The following is a 20,903-nucleotide window of genomic DNA, read 5'->3' on the forward strand; positions in this document are numbered from 1 at the left end:
CGGAATACGTAACTGGTGTATTTTCCGTGATGAAAAACGGCTATATGTGACCCAAGTGAAACGTCGCAAAATATAACAAATTTTGTAATACAAGTATCCTGCTAGATGAATTACCTCAAAGTATTCCCTGTATTGTTGCTCCTCGAATTAATTAAACCCCTGTAAATAACTTACTAGTCGGTAGATGTAGAGAGTTTAATGTTGAATTTTCATGTGTCGTTGGTGTTTCCCTCTCCGTGAGTTGCAACTAGCAGGGTTTTTTTCTGAAAAAGTTGCAATTAGGCGTTGCATTCTGAATTGGAAGGTGGAATAATTTATTCCACAACCACCAGTAGTTAGCTTATAAAAGCTCTTTGCTTCACTACAAAGGGAACTTGAAAGTCTTTGCTTATCAAATAAAAAATGCCCAATGATAAACTATGATACAAAGAAAGAAGGTTTTCTTTGTACCGACAATAAACCTAAAATGAACAATGATAGATGATGCACCCCACCCATACAAAGATCCCATAAACCATGCATCATACAAGTCCTGAGACCCCCCCTGCCATAAAGCACACAATGATTAGACCAAACAGCAATCACCCTGCAAAGAAATGAAATGCTATACCAGATTTAAACATTTAGCAATCTAGCAGCGACACGAATCAGGATTTTCGTTGTAAAATGAAGTGCATTCTTTAGCAAATAACACTGCAGAGTCGGGAGCTGAATTCACATGAGTTAGTTGATTAATGTACATTAGATCAGTGCTGCCCAGGTAGATTTATGTGCAGTTATGCAAGCTCTGGAGAATCATAATGGATGCATGGCTCTGCTGTACTTTGTATAGCAAGAAAAATTACCGCCAGATCTTACAGGCCAGGCAGATGAATCTCAGTGCAACTGTGCAAGCAATCCTTCAGACAGTGGTACAGTACAGCACCGTGACAGACAAGACGCCGACCGACGACGGTCCCCTTCTCCATCTTCACCTTGAGCCACCAACAACCTCACTCCCTCGCTCACTCCCCACCCGTAATATAGACTACTAGGAGCGAAGTCCAGCACACTCCTATCCCACATCCCAAGACAAGAAGCGCCTGGAGCTTGCCATGGCAGCCAATCCAGATCGGGAGGTGTGCCACCGGGCAGGGAGAGGAGGGAAGATGCTGCTGCCGGTGATGGCCGTCTTGGCGGCGGTGGTGCTGGCGTCGCTGCCGTCGGCGGCGGTGGCGACCAACTACACGGTGGGCGACGAGAAGGGGTGGAACCCCAAGGTGGACTACACCTCCTGGGTGAAGAAGCACCGCCCCTTCTACACGGGCGACTGGCTCCGTAAGCCCACACTTCACATTTCTCCTCCCTCCCGATCTGCTTCAGCCACGTACGCACCATTGATGGGGGAAGAAGCTAACTGAGCTTGGTTGGTTGGTTGGTGGCAGTGTTCGAGTACCAGAACGGGCGGTCGGACGTGGTGCAGGTGGACGAGGTCGGCTACGACAACTGCGACAAGGAGAGCGCCATCAGCAGCCACAGCAAGGGGACCAGCTACGCATTCCAGCTCAAGGAGGCCAAGGACTACTTCTTCATCTGCAGCTACGGCTACTGCTACTCCGGCATGAAGCTCGCCGTCACCGCCAAGAAGGGCCCCGCCTCTTCCTCCCCCGACTCCGGCTCGTCCTCCTCCTCCTCCTCGCCGGCCGCCAAGTCATCCTCCAAATCCGCCGCCTCCCCCCTCGCCGCCCGCAACGCCGCCCCCCTCGCCGCCGCCGTGGGCGCCGCCGCCATGCTACTCAGGATGCTCTGATCAGTTGATCTGGCTAGCGATTCCGTTCTCCGTTAAGTCCAGTTTGGCTCAGATCTTGTCAGATTTTCTCTTCTCTGTTAATTTATATCCCCCCCCCCCCCCCCCCCCCCTCCTCCTCGGTTAAGCTTAAACATTGGTTCTTGTGCGCTTGATTGTTCCATTTTCCCTTTTCTTTGTTTTGTCGATTTGATTCCGAATGGTGTCTGGTCGATGGTTGTAGCCGAGGTGTGAAAGATTACAAGTGTGAATTGAACAAGAACTCCCCGGGTGCTCTGGTTGATGATTTGTTGAATGATGTACGTATATTGTATTTGTGCCGTTGTGCGCGCATGTGATGGTCGAGGTAGCCCATGTGGCCATGCGTGGTTACAGTTAAGCAAGCTCTCGTACATCTCGCCTTTGCGTCTCCCCTACTCCACTGCCGCTCCTGCCCGGGTATGGTTTTCCCCCATGTCCACCTACTCTTTCTCTCTTTTGCTTTGAGGATGATGAAACTTCACATGCTACAGTACATATAGGCATTGCCTTCTCAGATGATTCATTTTCCTCTCTGAATTTCAATGTAGACCATGGAGTGGTATTTATTCGTATAGAAGGGAAAACAGACATACAGATTGCACTACATTTGGCGACGAAAATCCCTGATAGGTTGAGATGTATCCAAATCCAAACAGTAACGATTTTAGCTGAAACTTTTGCTACAGTGCGGTGAATGGGTGTGAATGGCTTTTGCAATGGACGAGCATTTCACGGCTACTAGTTACTCGCAGGAGGGGGTGGATCTCTATTCTCTCCGCGCACACCTCGCACTGAACATCGATCGAGTGCACTAACGCGCGCACGTTTGGTCAAGAAGAAAACGTATTCTCAGCGCACAAAATGAATGGCAACTTGTCTCCAACAACCATGTGGAGGTGGCCCGTGGTGCATTCCTGCCGGTTTCAGCTACCGACAACGACTATCTCTACTATTAAAGAAAGATCGAACGTCGTGATGGTTCCACCTCCTTCTTCCCACCTACGACAACATCTTCCCCCTCGCACGATCCCTCACGTGAAAAAAATCTAGGGGAAAAAACCCATCGACCGAAAAACTCTCCCGTCGCGCGCGCGAGGGCCATGATCGCACCACACCAAAAAAAGGCAGCTCAGCCCACGTGCGAGATTCATCCAACAGCCGACCCACTCGCGCACGTCCCACACCCCTATCTCCCCCAGCCCCCTCTCGATCCCATCTCTCTCCCAAATTTTTTTGGCAACGCCGGACTCCTCTTTCATCTCCCATGGCGACCATAGGAAAGGGTAGGTAGATCCATCTCGCCCACTTCTTCCTGCCGTCGTCATCGTCCTCGAGTCGACCATGCTAGCTTCCGCGGCCCGTCGTACTCATCGCAGGTGGCGGCGGCCATGGCAAGGGCTCGTTTGGAAGAGCAGGTGGCGTACAAGGTCGCGTCGAGGTCCAACGACTGGAATATCGGCTCCGCAGAGAACGCCGTCACAGGTGCGTCGATCTCAATTTTCTCCATTGCCGCTGTCTTCATTACCTGTGCGCGTAGCAGGTGTGCTCTCACACTCACGAATTTTCAGTACGCGATGGGTTCTTTCTAATTCAGATCTTGCTTGCCTTATCGTGATATCTTCTTTGCCATGGTAAGCACACTAGCACAGCATGGTTCGTTCACCCTCATAACTTTTGTTATGACATTATTAATGTTGTTCAGAAAGCAGTTTTAGTGAAGATCGAATGGTTTTTAGATTAAGTAGAAAATACAAGAGTACTCTTCTGTAGTGTATTGTTGTTCAACTGAGACATATGCAGTGGGTTTGATGGCCGCAGGATAATTAAAGCCAAGGTAAAGACTATACATTCACAATTCCTATAGTTATAAACAAGAAAAAAAAGATATAGGCAAGTACTATTGTTTTAGACGCCGGTAAAATGGACTAGAATTTCATGAGCTGTTTAGTCAGCATGCTACCGCTCATCGGTGGCGGAGGACCAAATTTTTTCGAGGTAGGGCAGCCGATACTACAACACGTGCGACTTCCTCGCTGCTGGCCTCTAGCGCCAGGGCATGCGCCTCCACCGTCCAGTTTGGCATCCGGTACCAGCACTCCTGCTGCCTGCTGCTAGCCGCTAGCCCGCCGGGGTTCGTGCGTGGCATGTGCCTGAGCTCGTGGTTTGTGTTCTGCTGTTCCTGTTCGTACCTTCGTGATGACTGGTCCGGTACATCGTGTGTGTGTGTCGTATGTGCAGCTATCAGGCAAGGGCATGACCCAAGTCACGGCCCAACATCAAAGAGAACTCTTCCTTTCAGTTACTTATTGCACCTGTCATCTGATCGAGCGTGTTTGCCGGAAATAAAGGTTCCGCCGGTGCTACCACTAATATCCTTGTACTGTAGTAACTTCAGTATTTCTCCCACTTTTTCTGCTACATGTGTAAATGTAGTTACAATTGAGAAAGCAAGAAATATTTGTTTTGTGAAAAAAAAATTGACATATCTTTGTTATCTGGATATCAAATTTATTGCAAATTATTGCTGAATGCATCTTCATTTGAGAAAATGTGGACGGCCACAGGAGAAACATAAACTTTGTCATATAAAGTTGGAAGTGTTTAACTGCTCAAACTTTCTACATTGCAAACAAATAAAGTGATGCAAGGTATTCAGATGTCTACGGTTGATGAGAATTTACATTGAGTTCAGCATTAAAGTATTTAATTGTTGCTTTTGTGATTGCTACTGTTTCATGGTTTCAGAAACATGTCTATTGTGGACTGTTTCATAGCTTATCTTTTCCAATCTGTTATCTACATATATCTACCTCATGTTAATGCACTATCAAAATTGTCTCATTAATTCTTGTCACTTTCTCAAGTAAAAATTATCCTTTGCCTGGCTTGCCCCTAATTATATAAACCCTGTCAGAATTCTAAATCTTATTTCATATGCAGAACTCAAAGAATTTCAAGAAAGATCATTGCTTCAAGGTGGCAGCGGCCACAACATAATTGACATCAAAACTAGATCTGGCTCCTACATATCCGGTCTTGCTCGGTTATATTTCTTTTTTCCATTCCGTTATATACCTACGTATATGATTGGTTTGCTACTACAGTACTAGCTACTAGCCAACAATATGTGTTTATGACTCTCATCAAGAGTGATTAATCATAGTAAATTATGTGCCAGCTTATGTGAGTCCAATCGATCTATCTTTTACTGGCATTACCCATTGTGTAGATTGGGATTATCTGCACCAACCTTCATAGACTCCCAAAACTATCCTAGGATTATCAGTTTCTCAAACAATTGAAGTTGCAGCCTATGTGAAATCTTTATTGCCTGATATGGTAGCACTAACTATTTTTCTTTATTTTATGAATCACAGTCTAAAGGCTCAAAAGCAGTTGACCATTACCTGTCACAGTATACAAGACACCTATCTAATATTGGGGAAAATGTATGTATTTTCTCAAGCAGCTATGTGGATATAGGTCTTGCTGAAAATTTGTAACTGATCTTGTAATCTTAACAATTGTTGTGGAACAGTCAGCTGATATGTTCATATGTAAATCATACACCCAATTAGCTACAATGCTTTCCAAGGCCAGTACCATACCAACATTGGAGCCAAAAGAGCATGTGGTAAGATCAAATGGTATCACCTTTCACATGACATTTTTTTTCATTCGAGTATGATTATCTGTGGATCTAGATTGGTTAAGTATGTGCTTGGTAGATTGGTCATTATTGAAACTACATAACATTGTTTTATGCCTTTGCATTGCCCTTACTCTTGGAATGGCCTGACTTGATATTACCATTCTACTACTTTGCTTGTATTGTTGTCTTGTGTGCTCGTATTCTATAACATGGTCTTAAGAAGAGGAAGAGATTATGTTGCCAGAAAAAAAAATCAATTTTCTTAATATGTAAAACCACATACAAAGCCAGAAATTGTTTCAAGAACTTCCCTACATTTGTAAGATGCTTCCAATAGTCACCGTTGATGATATAACCGCAAACTGCTACGGGAATCTGGTATCATACTGAGGTTGGATGATATTTAAATGACCATTTTTTCCTTCTATATTGTTGATGATCTCTTAATGCACAATATCAGAATTTTATTTTTCGCCATCTTCACCTATTTCCTATTGTTTCTATTCAATGTACATTAATGCAAATTAATTCGAAGTAAATTATTCTTTGTAGCCAAATTGGACACATACATACGGTATGAAAATTTACGGAGAAGAGAAGGGCCCATCACTCCAGAGTCTAGGAAAGTTGGGTAACTGTAATCTTTTTATGGTACGTGATTTGATCTGGATCAAGTCTTGCAGTATTAAACGTGGAATTTTGATTCAGTTTTAGAACTTTTTTGTGTTTGAAAATAATTAAATAGGAATTGAAAATAAGCATCAGTTTGCTTAGGCACTTAATAATATTATTTTGCTAGCAAGGTATTCATTTCCATCTTTATATATTCTGTTGTCATGTTTTTTTCCTATTTATGCTGAACTGGACAACAGAATATATAAAGATGGAAAATATTGTGCTTCCCTATAGTTTTGTGTAGCAACGCAGTATGCGCGTGTTGGACTGTCCTATGGTGCCAATGGAGTCCCGCCGATGTTGTTCTTTACTTGGTGCACTTATAAAATGTTCTCCGAGCCTGACTTGAACAGTCCTGATATCATAATGGTGTTCCTTTGGTCTTTACAATTGGCTGATATTGTCTGCAAAGATTGAATGTAAATGAAGTTCTGATGTTGTGGTTTTGTTTGTAAGGATTATGCATAAAACAAGGGGCAAAGAAAACAAAATATATGTTGTTTAAAATTATTAATTGTTATCCATTTAAGTCTATAGTCTATCTGATAGCTTGGTTAAAAAGCATAAAAATGAGCAGTTGGTATTTTCACAACCATGGTTATGCTTGTTTGTATACATTGAGCTGACCCAGAGTGCTCATACTATCATGGATGTTCTTGTGGAGCACTGGCAACTTGAAAAGTTCCAAACTTATGTTTCACCCTTAAAAGATGAAGGATATTCATCTATCCAAGTTTGACATGCTACTGTAAAAAAATGCCAAAACAATCAGTCTACCATATTTAGCTCATACTTCTTCGTACTTATTTCAGGAAAAATGCAAAACCAGTCAGCCATCAACCCTAACAGAGGGGCTAGCGCTCTTTATCTCTAATGCATAATCCTTTTATTTGGCGTTGTTGCCATGCCGCTATAGCTGGTGTTTTGCTGTTCTCCTTTTCCTGTAACCAGTTGTACTTGGTTTTCTCTATCCTCATATCAATGAAAATGCAGCGTTGATTATGTTTCATCAAGAAAATGTACTCCCTCCGCTTCAAGTAGATCTTAGTTAATACTCCCTCCGATCTATAAGAAGGTTTGAACTAAAAGCACGACACTTATTATGGATCATAGGGAGTACAAGATAATCAGATAGATACATGTCCTATGCGTATGCCATGTCCAACTATATTATTCTATAAGTACATTTGAAGCGAAATCAAATTTATTGTTTTTGGAATATTACATGTCTATATTTCATATATATGTGTGATCTTTGACATGCCTTATGTCTACACTATATGAGATGACGAATAGCATAAGGAGCCGTGGCAACGCACGGGCAGTCAACTATGCTGCGTAGATGCGCTAGCGATGTTCCTCTTTTCTGGGTCAAAGTTGGTGGTGCCTAAGGATTAGTTTTTCCTTTTTTTCCTTTTCTTTTGAACTGATAAAAAATTAGGGCATGTACAATGGTTGATAGGACATTCTTATCTTAATTGTGCCACGTAACCTATAGTTTGGCAAAAAAAAGATGTACAATGGGTAGTCTCTTAATTTTATCTCTAGTTCCGCAAAATGTGGTAAGAGATTTGTTGGTAAGAGATCATCTTTTAAATAAGAGAAAACAAAGCATTTTCTTTGGTTTATCTTTCCTCCACCTCATCATCTGCCCTATGTGACACTAATAAGATAGCATGATTGAACATGTCTTTAGTTTGTTGAAGCTGATATGAATGTAAGCTTGCAAAGGATCACTTTTTCCTTTTCTTTTTTTGAACTGGCAAACGATTTTCTTTTTAGAAGAGGCAAAGGATGATGTGAACGTTTACTTCTGCTATTGTCTTTCAGCCCAATATCGAAGAGAGGCGAGTAGTATGCTGGACATAGACGAAATCATTAATTGAGGAGTACTCGTTGCAAAAATCAGTCCAACTCCCTAGGTTGCGACAAATGACGTATATGCAGCGTCTCATTTGTCGCAACCTAAGAGTTTTTCCTTTTTTCGTAGATTTGTTTATTCAAAACGTTTTATCTTTCAAACCGTGCGTCCAAATCTCAAACCACTTTTATCGTTGGATTCCTCGCGTCGAGATCTTCAAAACTAGATCCATGTTGATAGGTTTTGACGAACTTTTTTTCACGAAAAAACCAGCCAAAAAACTGGACAAAAAATCAAATCGGGTGCACGGGTTTTTTCCCTTTTCGAAAGAGGCACGCCCGTACCTCTCACAAAATCACAACAGTGCCTCTCGCGGAAGCAAAATCGTGACTCTCGCGAAAGGAAAAAAGAAAAAAGAAAATACATTTTTTTCGTTTTCGAGAAGGCACGGCCGTGACTCTCGCAAAAGCACGCCCGTGTCTCTCGCAAAAGCAAAACCGTGACTCTCGCGAAAGGAAAAAAACAGAAAACATGTTTTTTTCCGTTTTCGAGAGGCATGACCGTGACTCTCGCGAAAGCACACCCGTGCCTCACGCGAAAGCAAAACCGTGACTCTCGCGAAAGGAAAAAAAACAGAAAACATTTTTTTTCGTTTCCGAGAGGCACGGCCGTGACTCTCGCGAAAGCACAACCGTACCTCTTGCGGAAGCAAAACCGTGACTCTCGCGAAGGAAAAAAAACAAAAAACATGTTTTTTCTCCGTTTCCGAGAAGCACGGCCGTGACTCTTGCGAAGCAAAACCGTGCCTCTCGCAGAAGCAAAACCGTGACTCTCGCGAAAAAAAAAACGCTTTCTTGTGGAAAAAAATTTCGATTTTTTTCGAAAAGCTAAGGAAGACCGGTGAAAAACTAAAACATTGAAAAAACCCGAAAACCCATTTAAATGGCCGAAAATGCGTGCGAAAAAATAAAAAAAATCTGGAGGGAGAACCCAGAGCGCGACACGTGGCGAATTGCTAAGAGCGCGCCAAGTGGCGCTGGTCGTTGCGAGGCTCCCGAAGAAGCACTCGTTAACTAGTGGCTCCCGGACTTTGAACCCGCAAAATAAAAATGAAAAAGTCTGCTGGACTTTGAGGCACTGGATGGAACTTGTGAACTCTAGCCTATTATAAGCCCATTAAGAAGTGAAGGGGGCCATCTAAGTTGTTCTTCCACCGGATTCTCAAAAAAAAGTTGTTCTTCGACCCCTCAAAAAAAGTTTCTATGTTGTTCTCCGTGTGATTCAGGTTACTCCTCTCGTTAGCATAAGCTCACAACCAAAGCCCAACTCGTCATTTTTCAAAGTATTTCTTGAGATCATTCTGAAAAAATTGTATTTCCTCAAATGAAAATGTTCTAAAGAAGGGGTTTCTCGAAATTATTTTCAGAGAAACAAGTTATGCGAGATGGCATGAAATTTGTATCTTTCTCACATTTTTCTTCTAGATTTATAATACCATGGTTTTTCAAATTTTACCATACTTCAAATCTATAGCTCTCATGGAATTCAAGGATTGGGAGCGTTTTAAATTTTGGACGACAATAACGAGCCGGCCTCCCCTCAGGAAGGCCACCCAAGCGAACAAACATTCCCTACAGGAGGCTCGTTTGAGCAAACGAACATTCCATATAGGAGGCTCGTTTGAGCGAACGCATCATGAGAGAGTGTTTCCACAAAAAATCACAGTCAGCGAACGCTCAGAAATTGCCATGCTATAACTGATATATATGCCATGAAAGAAAGAATAACCATGCTAGCAAAAAAATGTCAGGAATTTTCATGTTGCACCAGAGTAAATTGCCATGTGTTCGGTGATTTTCCATGATGCAACATAGAGAATTGCAAGCTAAAAGGGAAAAAATCACTCACATGTTCAAGAATTTGCCATGCTACATAGAGGAGCTGTCATACATGCTTCTAAGTAATTGGCATACTACATCATATGGTGCCATTGCTATACATGGGGTCATTCCCTCTGGATGGTGTATGAGAGCAAACATTTGTGTCGTTCCCTCGGGAGCGTGCATATGACCGAACATGAATTGCCATGTGTGTCGCTTTGAGATTCACACACGAGAGTTGGACGTACTAGAGAGCTAGCGTTCCTTAGAAAAAACACTCCTAGAGAATGTCAGCACAATAGCTTTTCGGTAAATTTTATGTCATGTTCGGTTTTTCGCACTTGACAAACAGATAATTTTTTAATCATTGTTGTGTTGATTGTAATCATTTTTATACCAACTAAAGATACAATCATGTCTCGTGGTGAATTAGAGAGTGCCTTGACACCATAACCTAGAGCCTGGCTCGGACAATGAAATTGTGGTTGAAATAACTCTAATCCCAAAAATTGATCACCATGAACACAATATATTAAGCTCATTTGATGGTTAAGTGCAAACAAATTGGCTATGATACATGACACCGAAGACATTTGTCACATTCGTATCCCCTCTAAATCAATGGATGATTGCATTGCTTGGCAGTATGAACAATCTAGGTTGTTCTCTAAAAATATAGGCTCACCATTCAGCTAAAAGAGAGAGATAACTCCCCAACATCGAGCTCATCGAACCAAGCAAATGACATAAGCATATGAGATGTTATCTGGAAATCCATGGCGCCACTAAGGGTTAAGCCCTTCACTTGGAAGGTTGAAATTGGCTCAATAGCAACTAAGAAAAACAAGAAGACAATAACATTGGAAATTAGTGAAGTTTGCTCAATATGTGGTAATGGTACTGAGAATTAATTTCATGTAGTGGTAGAATGCATAAAGTCTTAGGCTTTATGTTAGGAATTAATAGAGATTTGGCACCTTTCCTCTGGAAACGCCTTTCGATATACTAGAATAAACTGGCTGCAATGCTTGTTGGCACCTTGCTCGGAGGAGATTTAGATACATTATAATTGAGCACTTTTCCTGCCCTCTCAGACCATTACCATTTTTAGCCGTTGGATCATCACTCTTAGGCTTTGTAGGCCGTCCGATCTGCTCTTAATTGCACCCAAATCTTGAGTTCAGGCTTCCTGATGAGCGCTAACCTTCTCGGCCCACTACTCTAGTCACTTTTTTTTGACTTCTCAAGTAACATTCGGCCTAATCAAAAATGCTACACCTACGAAGACCTATGTAGCTGCTACGTAAACTTCCGTCTAATCTATACATGCCCCCCTGATTTTCAGGTGGGGTGGGCCTAATCCTCTTCTTTAATCCAATCAAATAGCCCCATGTCAAATCGATTCGAAACCTTACGTAGACCATTACGTGGATGTAGCATTGCTGCGGCCTAATAGGCCTTTAGAAGCCTCCCTTACGGGCCTGTAACAGTCCCCTACGTGGCTTTTCCTAAAAAACGTGAAGTCGTCGTTTCGGGCATATCCTATTTAGCGCCACATGCGCCGGAATTAGTTCATTTTGCAAACCGGTGCCTGCAGCGGTGCTAGGCAGGCCGGCCCGTTTAGAATCTGATTCGCCCCCATCCCGTGGTCATCTAAGTCTTTCCCCCGCCCCCTATTTCTTTTGTTTTCCCGTGGCGTCCTCTGTTTCCTCCTCTGCTTCTCCCCCAACGACTTCTCTTCTTCCCCGAAGCCTGAGTTCGAATCTCAGGCGAATCAGGCGGATCGACGAGGGAGCGCATCGATGAACCCTAATCCGACTGCTTCTTCTGTGTTCTTCCTCCGTCGCGTGATGGATTCATCTGGTTCGTTCTTCTTCTAACCCTAATCCCCCTCAGGTCTTCGGTTAGGGTTTGTGTTTTTCGTGGTGCTCGTTCTTTTGTGTTGTTGTTTGTTTAAGCGTGGATCTGGCCGTGTGCAATGATGGATGGTGTCTCTGGTATCTAGGGTTTGGGGTAGAAAATTTCGCCCCTTATTTCAGATCTTCTGTTTGCATGTCTATAAATGTATCATGTTCATGCGTGCAAATCCATCTCATGTGACGGATGGCATCTCCCGTGTGTTGGCCCGTGTCCCTCTGCCATCTGTGTAACTGAATCTGCTGTATGATTTATTGTCTTGTTGCATCTGAATTCATCTCCCCTTTTGTTGTTCTGTCTGTTTTGTGCCCATCAGCATGCATAACATAGTTGAAATTTACTAGGGGTTTTGTGATTATTAGGAAGATGTTGGCTCTGAGTATTAATCTTGTGGGATTGGAGAGTGGTTCTTCATGTATTGGAGTATAACTCAATAGTAGATTGTGGAGTGTATTGTAATAATTTCGAGGGTATAGTGCATTTTGTCTTAGTTAGTGAACTTCAACTTGAGACATTTAGTTTGTCATGGTTTGTTGACAAATTCTCCTTAGCACGTTTCTATTTGTTAGTTCACACTTATGTCTGGTTCTAATCATAGTTTTTGCACATCTGTATGCGACAGTCTCCTATATTTTCATTCGTTCTTTTTGTTGACACTTGTCCAGTAATATGTCATATAGTCCATACCACGAGGTATTTGGTAATGTCCATAGCTATGTCTTCATCTAATACTAATAAGCTATGCCTAATTTAACTGGACACATATCGCTTTTGTGAATGCCTAGGTCCTGTACTTCGCATGATTTTGTTTAGTCAAGTTTTGATGTTTCATTGTTCCAGAAAGGGTTCTTGTATAATAATATAATGTTTTTATAGTACTATATATACCATTTTTGTAGTTAGTGCATGGTGCATGTAAAGTTGTCAAGTTCCAACATGTTAGCTTACGAGAGAATGATCAGCTAATTTCTAGAAGAAGCAATTTTCAATTTCAATTTCTGTAGTGGTACTATAGTGCCTTATATAGGAAAAAGAACATAGAAAAAGATAACAGAAAATGCCCTCTCAAATCTTTATATATAGAATCAGTGACCTAGGAATTAGAATGTGCTATAGTTATGGCACATGTAGATGAGCTTTAACACAAATATATTTGTTTTTCAACTAGGTTATTGAATTTGAAGAAAATTTGCTCTTAGTATTTCTATGTTTCTTTGTCCAATCCCTTTAGTATGTTGTGGTTTTTTAATTATCTGCAATGTCATATATTCATAAGTAGTGCTCATTTGTTAATAGTTTTGTTAAATCTGTATTTGCAGCACATGAAGGAGGTGGGGTTGACCAAGTTCAAGAACCATAAGGGGACGAACCAACTGAATACCCTCCACGAGGTCTCTGGAATGACTCAGGTGGTATGGTAGTTCTTCTCTTTTCTGTTTGTAGCTTTCACATTTGCTACAGTACAAAACTAGATCAAATTGCTGGAAAAATTATTCTTATGTCAGCTTTTGGTCTTACCAGATGTTTTTGTATATTCACTTGTTAGTTTTTATCTATTAAGTTGTTAGTTTGTGATGTTTGAATGTTAAGTTTGTGCTGTTTGGTCCAACCACGATCATAACCAACTAGTTTCCAAGTCAAATTCCTTCTTATCCCTTTCCACGTAAGTGTGAGTCATACGCCAAGTTTAAACTGTATCAATACATGTTCAAACATGTAGGCTTCTCAATACGTAGAGCTTATCCTACACATAGCCCAGCTTCCCCAGTTTATACTGTTCCCGCGAAATATCCCAACATGTATAATAACATGAAGTGTTCCAGTATAATCGTGACCAGCACCTTGAGTTTAATTCCTCAAGTACAACGAATGAAATGCAAACCCTTGATCAATTCCAATCAAACATAATTTCCACAATGAGGTATTGATAAAAATAAAACTATAGTATAATGTTTGAAACACACATAAATTCCTACAGATTTTGCTTTTCAAAGCTACTAAGTACACCACACGTGCACTATCTAATTCTAATCTCCTATTTTTTGTGTTCTTTGATTTGATTTATTCCTGCTAACTAATTGCTTGTCCATCCAAATAGCAATGCCTCCCGCATGTAGCTTCACGGAGATCTAATTCGTGTGATAGTTTATTGGGCTATATGATTTTTTTCATATTCCATGTTTATTGGTTAATTCTCTAGTTTTCCATCGTCTTATCAGCTGTTTATATATTTTTTTGGTAGCCCGAGTGTTCCCTAGGAAATTATGCAAGCCAACATACATTACCAGACTTTCTTTCAAGCGTTGGAACAAAACTGTGAAGAAGTTTAGTGATATTCAGTTAGGCCATGTGAGAAAGTACAAATTGGAACCTCTCCTTCATATGCCAGTGAAACTTAAAATACCAATGAATTTGCTTGAATGGATAGATCGGCATATGTTTGGAAGTAAAGAGCCATGTTTCAAGCACAAGAATAAAACTATCAAGATTACTAAAGATATGGTCAACAAAATCTTTGATTTTCCTGGTGGCACCGAGCCTTTTGTATTCAGTAGCGATGATCCCCAAGTGAAGGCAGAGGTTACAGAGTTAAGGAACAAATATGTGGATTATCAGAACAAAATGCCAATCAACAAAATAGAGGAGGTGATGCTTAGTGACGAGACAGAAGATGGATTTATCAGGAGCTTTGCATTTTATTTCCTATCATCTATTCTGTGCCCTGCCTCATACTGTTTTGGTAACATGAAGTTCTTATACTCTCTAAGAGATGTTTCTGCTATACCTTCACTTGACTTTGGGCAATTGGCACTGGATTTCTTGCGTGAGGAGTCAGAGCGTCATTTTGAAATGATTATGAACAGACCAAGTGTTGAGGAAATGAACAAGCCTTCATATATTGGTGGATGTCTTCCTATTTGGGGAGTAAGTTCAATCTTCACTTCCACTTTTTTTATCTCTCTACTTTTTACTTTACTGACCTATCTATTTTTTAAATGGCAGATCATTTATCTGGATTTTGTTGATTTTGATTTCATTCATAATCATCAGTCAACTATGGATTATTCTCTTCCTCGGATATCTCATGTTAAAACTGAAGATTTCAAGTATCTCGCATTGGTTGATAGGAATTATGAGTCTAGGAAATTTTTTGGGGTTTTACTAGTAAGCATCATACACTGTATATTGTTTCTTGAGTTATCTTTTTAGTTCTAGTACTTTGTTTTCATCATTTGTTTAACTTTAATTTGTAGCTCCGAGACATATCATGCACACCATATGCCAATGTGGTTCCAGTTAACAGTGCTCCTGATGCTCCTGGTGTGTTTAATTCAGTTCCTTCTGTGGAGGTATTTCTTATGAGTAGAATCATTCATTTCTATTTGTTTTATTCTTTGTTGTCATTTTTTATCTTATATAGATAAACATTTATTTGTAATGTCATTTGTAGGTCAACAATGGTAATTCTATGCCTGAAGCTCTCATTGAAAACAAGTCAATTGATTCAAAAAATCCAGATATCATTTCAGCAGTTCCCAGTTACACCGCAAAATTTGAACCAGATATAAAATTTAAACCAGAGTCACATTTGAAATCAGAGGTATTTTTTGTGTTGTGCCTTTTTGTAGTTCCTATCTAAGTGTTTTCTTGAAAGGAGTGTCCTGTTAGTAATTTTTTTTATAATGCAGGCTCCCTCCAATGATGTAGTTAAGAACGAGCCAATCAGACCAAAATTTGAGGTTTGTAAACGCATTTTAGAGCTTACATGTTTGTCTCCTTTTCTTCATCTTTACTTCAGAGCTTAACAGTAACTCTAGTGTTTACCTGAATATTCCTTGTATTCTGTGTGACATTCGTTTTTTTGTTATGACTTATCATGAGCAGCACTTATAATACTTGTTTTGCAAGTAAACATAAGTGCAACATTTCTATTTTTGAGGCAAATATTCCATGTAGCTTACTTTCGTTTGCTTTGTTCTTTGCTGAATTCTGTGTGCTTCCTTTTTCTCCAGAACATTTCTGTCCTGAATTCGGTGTACCAAACACCAATTTTTCCAGTCAATGGTACACCTCTGAACACCAACCCTGTTGAGCATCCTACCACTTCACTACCTAAGGTACTTTTTCAAAAAAATCCAATCATAATTTTCATTGAACTTACAACATCATTTCAATTTCCTTTCTCAGGAGGAAGAAATTTTTCTATCAACTGAAGCACATGATAACAATTTTTCTACTGGAGTTGATGCAAAAAGAAGTTTTATATTGATTAGTTCTGCTTCTCCAAACGAAAGAGTGAAACACTTCGAAGGTACTCCAATCATTATTCAGGATGATTCTCCTATCACTCCTGCTGGTGTGACTAATGAAGACATACCAGCCTCTCACTGTGATACAAGTGTAGGAATTTCGATGAACATGGATTTTATTGTCCAACAAGGTTTTAATTCTTGCCTATTATGTTGTTTTCCCTTTATGTTTTCTCCATTTTCTTGTATTACGAGTCCTGGCGCATTGCAAAATTTAATGTTCAAACTTTTTACATATGTGATATGCAGACTTTTCTACAATGAATAATGTAGAAGCTGGACCGAGTACAGGAACTAACACAATGGAAAAGAAGAACAGAAAGAAAAGAGCAGCTAAAGTTCAATCCCCGAACCACCAAAGAAACTCAAAATCTCTCACGAAGTGGATATCTTCTTTTCCAAATATCTGAGGAAGCCTATATTCCAAGAATAGTAAATCTCTTATTCCTTTAGTTATTTTATCATTTCTTATTTCATTAAATTATGAGAACTTTTTTAGTCTACACATCTACCTAGGAAAATAATTGTAGGCATTTTCTAATCTGCAAGCAATTTTATGGACTAGATTAGTTGTATACATTTTTCATCATAATTGTATTATGAAATCCGAACAAATTTATGGATCACCTCAAAGGTAGTTCAGATAAAAAACTTTGTAGTTCATACAATTTTAGACTAAAAAGAAATCATATGGATACCAAACTAATTTAGTTTACAGCTCATTGTTCATACCCCTATAAAAGGATGTTTAACTTTTTGTTTTGAGCAACATAGCATTGTATATGTATTTTTTTAATTGTTAAAGTATATTTTTTTAAGATCCTTTTTCTCAATTTTAACATTAGTTGTGATTGTTTATTCTGTCCAGCACTCTTTTTGTTAACATAGAGGGTTTTCCTGTAAGCTATGGGAATTACTTAAATTCATTTAAAGCGAGGGGTGAGATTGGAGATGAAGTGATGAACTCATTTGTTCAAGCTCTTAACTATGAATCAAATATGTCATCTGAAGTAAAGCCTTACGTGAAGAAGTATTGTTTCACTTCATACTTCAATGTGAGTTTTCCTTCTAACCTGCCTATTAGGTTCTCTTTTGACCAATTTTTCTTTTTTACTTTCATTCAATCTGAAATATTTACTAATTTTCATTTTGTTGTTCACAGAATAAATTGTTGGTTCGACCTGAGTTATTTGATCCAGTTTCGTGCATACGAGAATTTGACAGGATTAATTCAGAAGAAAGCCTTTGGAAGCAAGACTTGGTAAATCTTTTTCAACGCATCCAGTGTTAACCAAGATCTTTTATACTTGTTTTTTTATTCTAAATCTGCTTTTTCTTGTTGAACAGTTATACTTCCCTACTATAAAGTCAAACCACTGGGTTGTACTTTCCATCAACTCTCTTTGAGAGATCTCACTTTTTTGATCCTTGTGGCACCATTCTGGGAACTACCCAGCAAGAACTTGTCTACAACTTGGTAAGTAATTATTGAGACATAATATCCTTTTGTTTTTTCAATACAAACCAAATTATTTTCTGATCTACCATTTGTGAATCTCTTTAACTGTGTTTATATTTATATTAAACAGCTTTCCAACTACAACATGCTTTGCAAGCTGAGTAAAAAGCCATTCAAGAATGTATTCTCTTTCAAGCTTGAACCTGTGGGACCTTACCCAACAAACTGTTTAATGTAAGTCCTTTCTTCTTCTTTGTTTTCGTATATTTATTAAAAAATTCATTTGCAACTTTATTCAACATACTTTTCTGTAGTTATTACATTTTTTCATCCTACTTGTTTGCTATCACACTTGATACTCATTCTCATTTTTTCCCGTATTTGTTTTTCTTTATGCAGGCATAACTCAGGCCACTATCTTCCTTTGTACATCGAAAATTTCGAAGGCAAAGCTATGAAGACTTTCAGTGCGGTATATCTTGAAAACTCTTTGCCTTATTATTATTTTTTCTGTTTATGAAAAACTGAATCCAAAGCAAACTAGTGAACACCATGAAGACCATGATATGTTGGTTCTTTTTTCCTGCCAAATGAACACCATGAAGTCCGTTAAATTTCATGTGCTTTATCTTTTTAGCTTACCAGGGAATGACCTGACTTATTGCATGGTTGGAATTGATATTTATTCATTTTTTAAGTGTTAGTTTGTTTTCTATCTATACTTCTTTTACCGACAATTTTTCAGGTCTTGTTATGTGTTGTCACGTGTTGTCCCAGCAGTAATTGTTTCACGATGCTCATATGACTTAGTCAAGCTTTTTTCAGCGTTTACTATCTGTGCAGCTTCCTATAATAAATCAGTGATCTAGTACTTTAAAAAGTTTTCACAAATTCTGTAATTCTATCTCTCACATTTTGTCTATATTGTCTTTACACCCAGGCGAACATTCCGAAGTACAGAATGATATCTGCGTTCAAGTTCTTCAAAAGCACTTTGAACAAGCTGAAGGAAGAAGATTTGCCAATAGGAAATTGACTTTCCCAGAACATCCATCTGCAAACATTTTGAATGTGTAATTGATCGGGAGAAAAGGATGCATTTTCCTGTCTACAATAGTTTCATCTGTAATCATATGCTAGTACATAGTACTACTTGTTTAAACATATGTCAGCCTCGACCTACTGCTATACTCTTGGATATGTACTTTTTCTTTGAATCCAGATGGCGTACTATATTTTCCATTAACTATATAGTATCTATGTTGGCGTACTGAGCATTTTTTTTGTTGCTAAAAATGCAACTATTAGTTTCTTCGTGACCTATAGTATGTTTGTTGCAATCTCTGCTTATAATAAGGGCTAGTTCTTTTTGGCCGGCTTAAGCTTCCGCTCCCCGGCTTAAAAAATAAGCCGCGCTTTAAATTTGTTGAGACTTTTATATTAGTTATCCCATAACTAGTTTACAAGCCCCAATGAATAAAAGAGGAGGCTTATGGGAAAAGTTGGGGAGAAGGCTAGTTATTTTTTAAGCCGCCAAAAGAACTGGCCGAGTATCTCTGCGATGATACAAGAGAAGGCTTTTAATTTTGTTGTTGTTGTTGTTGTTGTTTGGTTGGAACATGTGAATTCCATGCCTCGCATGATTGGCCGTAAGTTGGGCATCTATCTACCTATGTGCAATATAAATGGAGCATAATGCCTCCTCCGATCCGGATTACTACCTGTGTCCCATAGTATAAGTAAGTTTTTCACACTACATAGTGTAGTATCAAAAATGCTGTTATATTATTGGGACGCAGGGAGTACTTGTTTTAGATTTCTTTTCTCGAATACGCATGAGCGTGCGTATCATTCATTAAAGAAGAGAAATGGTAAGAGCCCCAAATCCACAGTTACAAGCTTATTTACATGCGGAATTAATCCGACACCACCCTAGTTCCTACAATGGACTATTCACTTGCACCCCAGACTACTTGTTCCACCTCCAATCCTTCTGTATCACCTTTGAACAATCTCACCTTCGCTTAAAGTCTATCTTCGTCCTGTATAAGTTGAATGGTGCGAGGGACCGAAGGCGTCACACCATTGAAGACCACATCATTCTTCTGCTTCCATATCATCCACATCTAATTCAGTTCACATAAAACCAGGTCAAAATCCAAATTCGGTTCTACAACATTCAAAATCCAAATCTAATTCAATTCATGAATTTTAGTTCACTTCAATAATGTCTACCTCAAAGTTTAGTTCACCGAATTCAAAATCAGTTCATTAAAATTAGTTGTTTTTTACTTCAAATCTAATTCAATTCATGAATTCTACAATGAAAAACCAGACCAGTTTGTTTTTTATACATTGATAGTTCAGTTCACCAAGTTCAAATTCGGTTCATCAAATCATAATTTTAGTTCACTAGATTCACATTCAGTTCACCACAATTCTCATCATAATCTTAAAGTTTAGTTCACTAAAAAACACCATCTAATTCAGTTCATTAAAATATGTTCACTTGGATTCAAGTTTTTGTTCACGCAAATCTAGTTCAACAAGTTAAAATTTAGTTCATCAAATCATAATTTTATTTCACTAGACTCATATTTAGTTCACTTCAATACTCATCATAATCTCAAAGTTTAGTTCACAGAATTCAAATTCAGTTCATCTAAATTAGTTCATCTGGATTCAAGTTTTTAGTTCATGCAAATCTAATTCATTTCATGATTTCTGTATTGAAAAATCAGGCCAGTTGTTTTTTATTTTAGTGATTTAAAAAAAACAAATTATACATTGATAATTCAGTTCACCAAGTTCAAATTTGGTTCATCAAATCATAATTTTAGTTCACTAGATTCACATTCAGTTCACCACAATTCTCATCATAATCTTAAAGTTTAGTTCACTAAAAAACTCCATCTAATTCAGTTCATTAAAATATGTTCACCTGGATTCAAGTTTTTAATTCATCCAAATCTAGTTCAACAAGTTAAAATTTAGTTCATCAAATCATAATTTTAGTTCACTAGACTCATATTTAGTTCACTCCAATACTCATCATAATCTCAAAGTTTAGTTCACAGAATTCAAATTCAGTTTATCTAAATTAGTTCATCTGGATTCAAGTTTTTAGTTCACGCAAATCTAGTTCACCAAGTTAAAATCTAGTTCATCAAATCATAATTTTAGTTCACTAGACTCATATTTAGTTCACTTCAATACTCATCATAATCTCAAACTTTAGTTCACAGAATTCAAATTCAGTTCATCTAAATTAGTTCATCTGGATTCAAGTTTTTAGTTCACGCAAATCTAATTCATTTCATGATTTCTGTATTGAAAAACCAG

The 20,903-nt window shown here is 38.9% G+C and overlaps 2 protein-coding genes across 8 annotated transcripts; both read left to right on the forward strand.

Annotated features, from left to right (window-relative positions):
• Positions 1-999: 999 nt before the first annotated feature.
• LOC125541579 (mavicyanin-like) lies at positions 1,000-2,074 on the forward strand. The gene is made up of 2 exons (XM_048704949.1): positions 1,000-1,317; positions 1,425-2,074. The coding sequence occupies exons 1-2, from the start codon at positions 1,095-1,097 to the stop codon at positions 1,787-1,789; spliced, it is 588 nt and encodes a 195-aa protein (XP_048560906.1). The 5' UTR covers positions 1,000-1,094; the 3' UTR covers positions 1,790-2,074.
• A 725-nt stretch (positions 2,075-2,799) lies between these two features.
• LOC125537478 lies at positions 2,800-7,147 on the forward strand. Of its 7 annotated transcripts, XR_007295939.1 has the most exons (6): positions 2,807-3,289; positions 4,748-4,840; positions 5,185-5,256; positions 5,346-5,441; positions 6,012-6,110; positions 6,947-7,147. XR_007295939.1 is itself a non-coding variant. In XM_048700795.1 (5 exons), exons 1-5 carry the CDS (start codon positions 3,149-3,151, stop codon positions 7,013-7,015), a joined length of 477 nt encoding a protein of 158 aa, XP_048556752.1. In that variant the 5' UTR covers positions 2,810-3,148; the 3' UTR covers positions 7,016-7,147. The 7 variants fall into 7 exon arrangements, 2 of the variants coding, with proteins under 2 accessions (XP_048556753.1, XP_048556752.1); XR_007295934.1 differs by lacking the exon at positions 6,947-7,147 and having other exon boundaries at positions 2,804-3,289; positions 4,748-4,850; positions 6,012-6,111; XR_007295936.1 differs by having other exon boundaries at positions 2,809-3,289; positions 4,748-5,256.
• The last annotated feature ends 13,756 nt before the right edge of the window (positions 7,148-20,903 follow it).

Source organism: Triticum urartu, chromosome 2, assembly GCF_003073215.2.
Source record: "Triticum urartu cultivar G1812 chromosome 2, Tu2.1, whole genome shotgun sequence".
In the NCBI taxonomy this organism is placed as follows: Eukaryota; Viridiplantae; Streptophyta; class Magnoliopsida; order Poales; family Poaceae; genus Triticum; species Triticum urartu.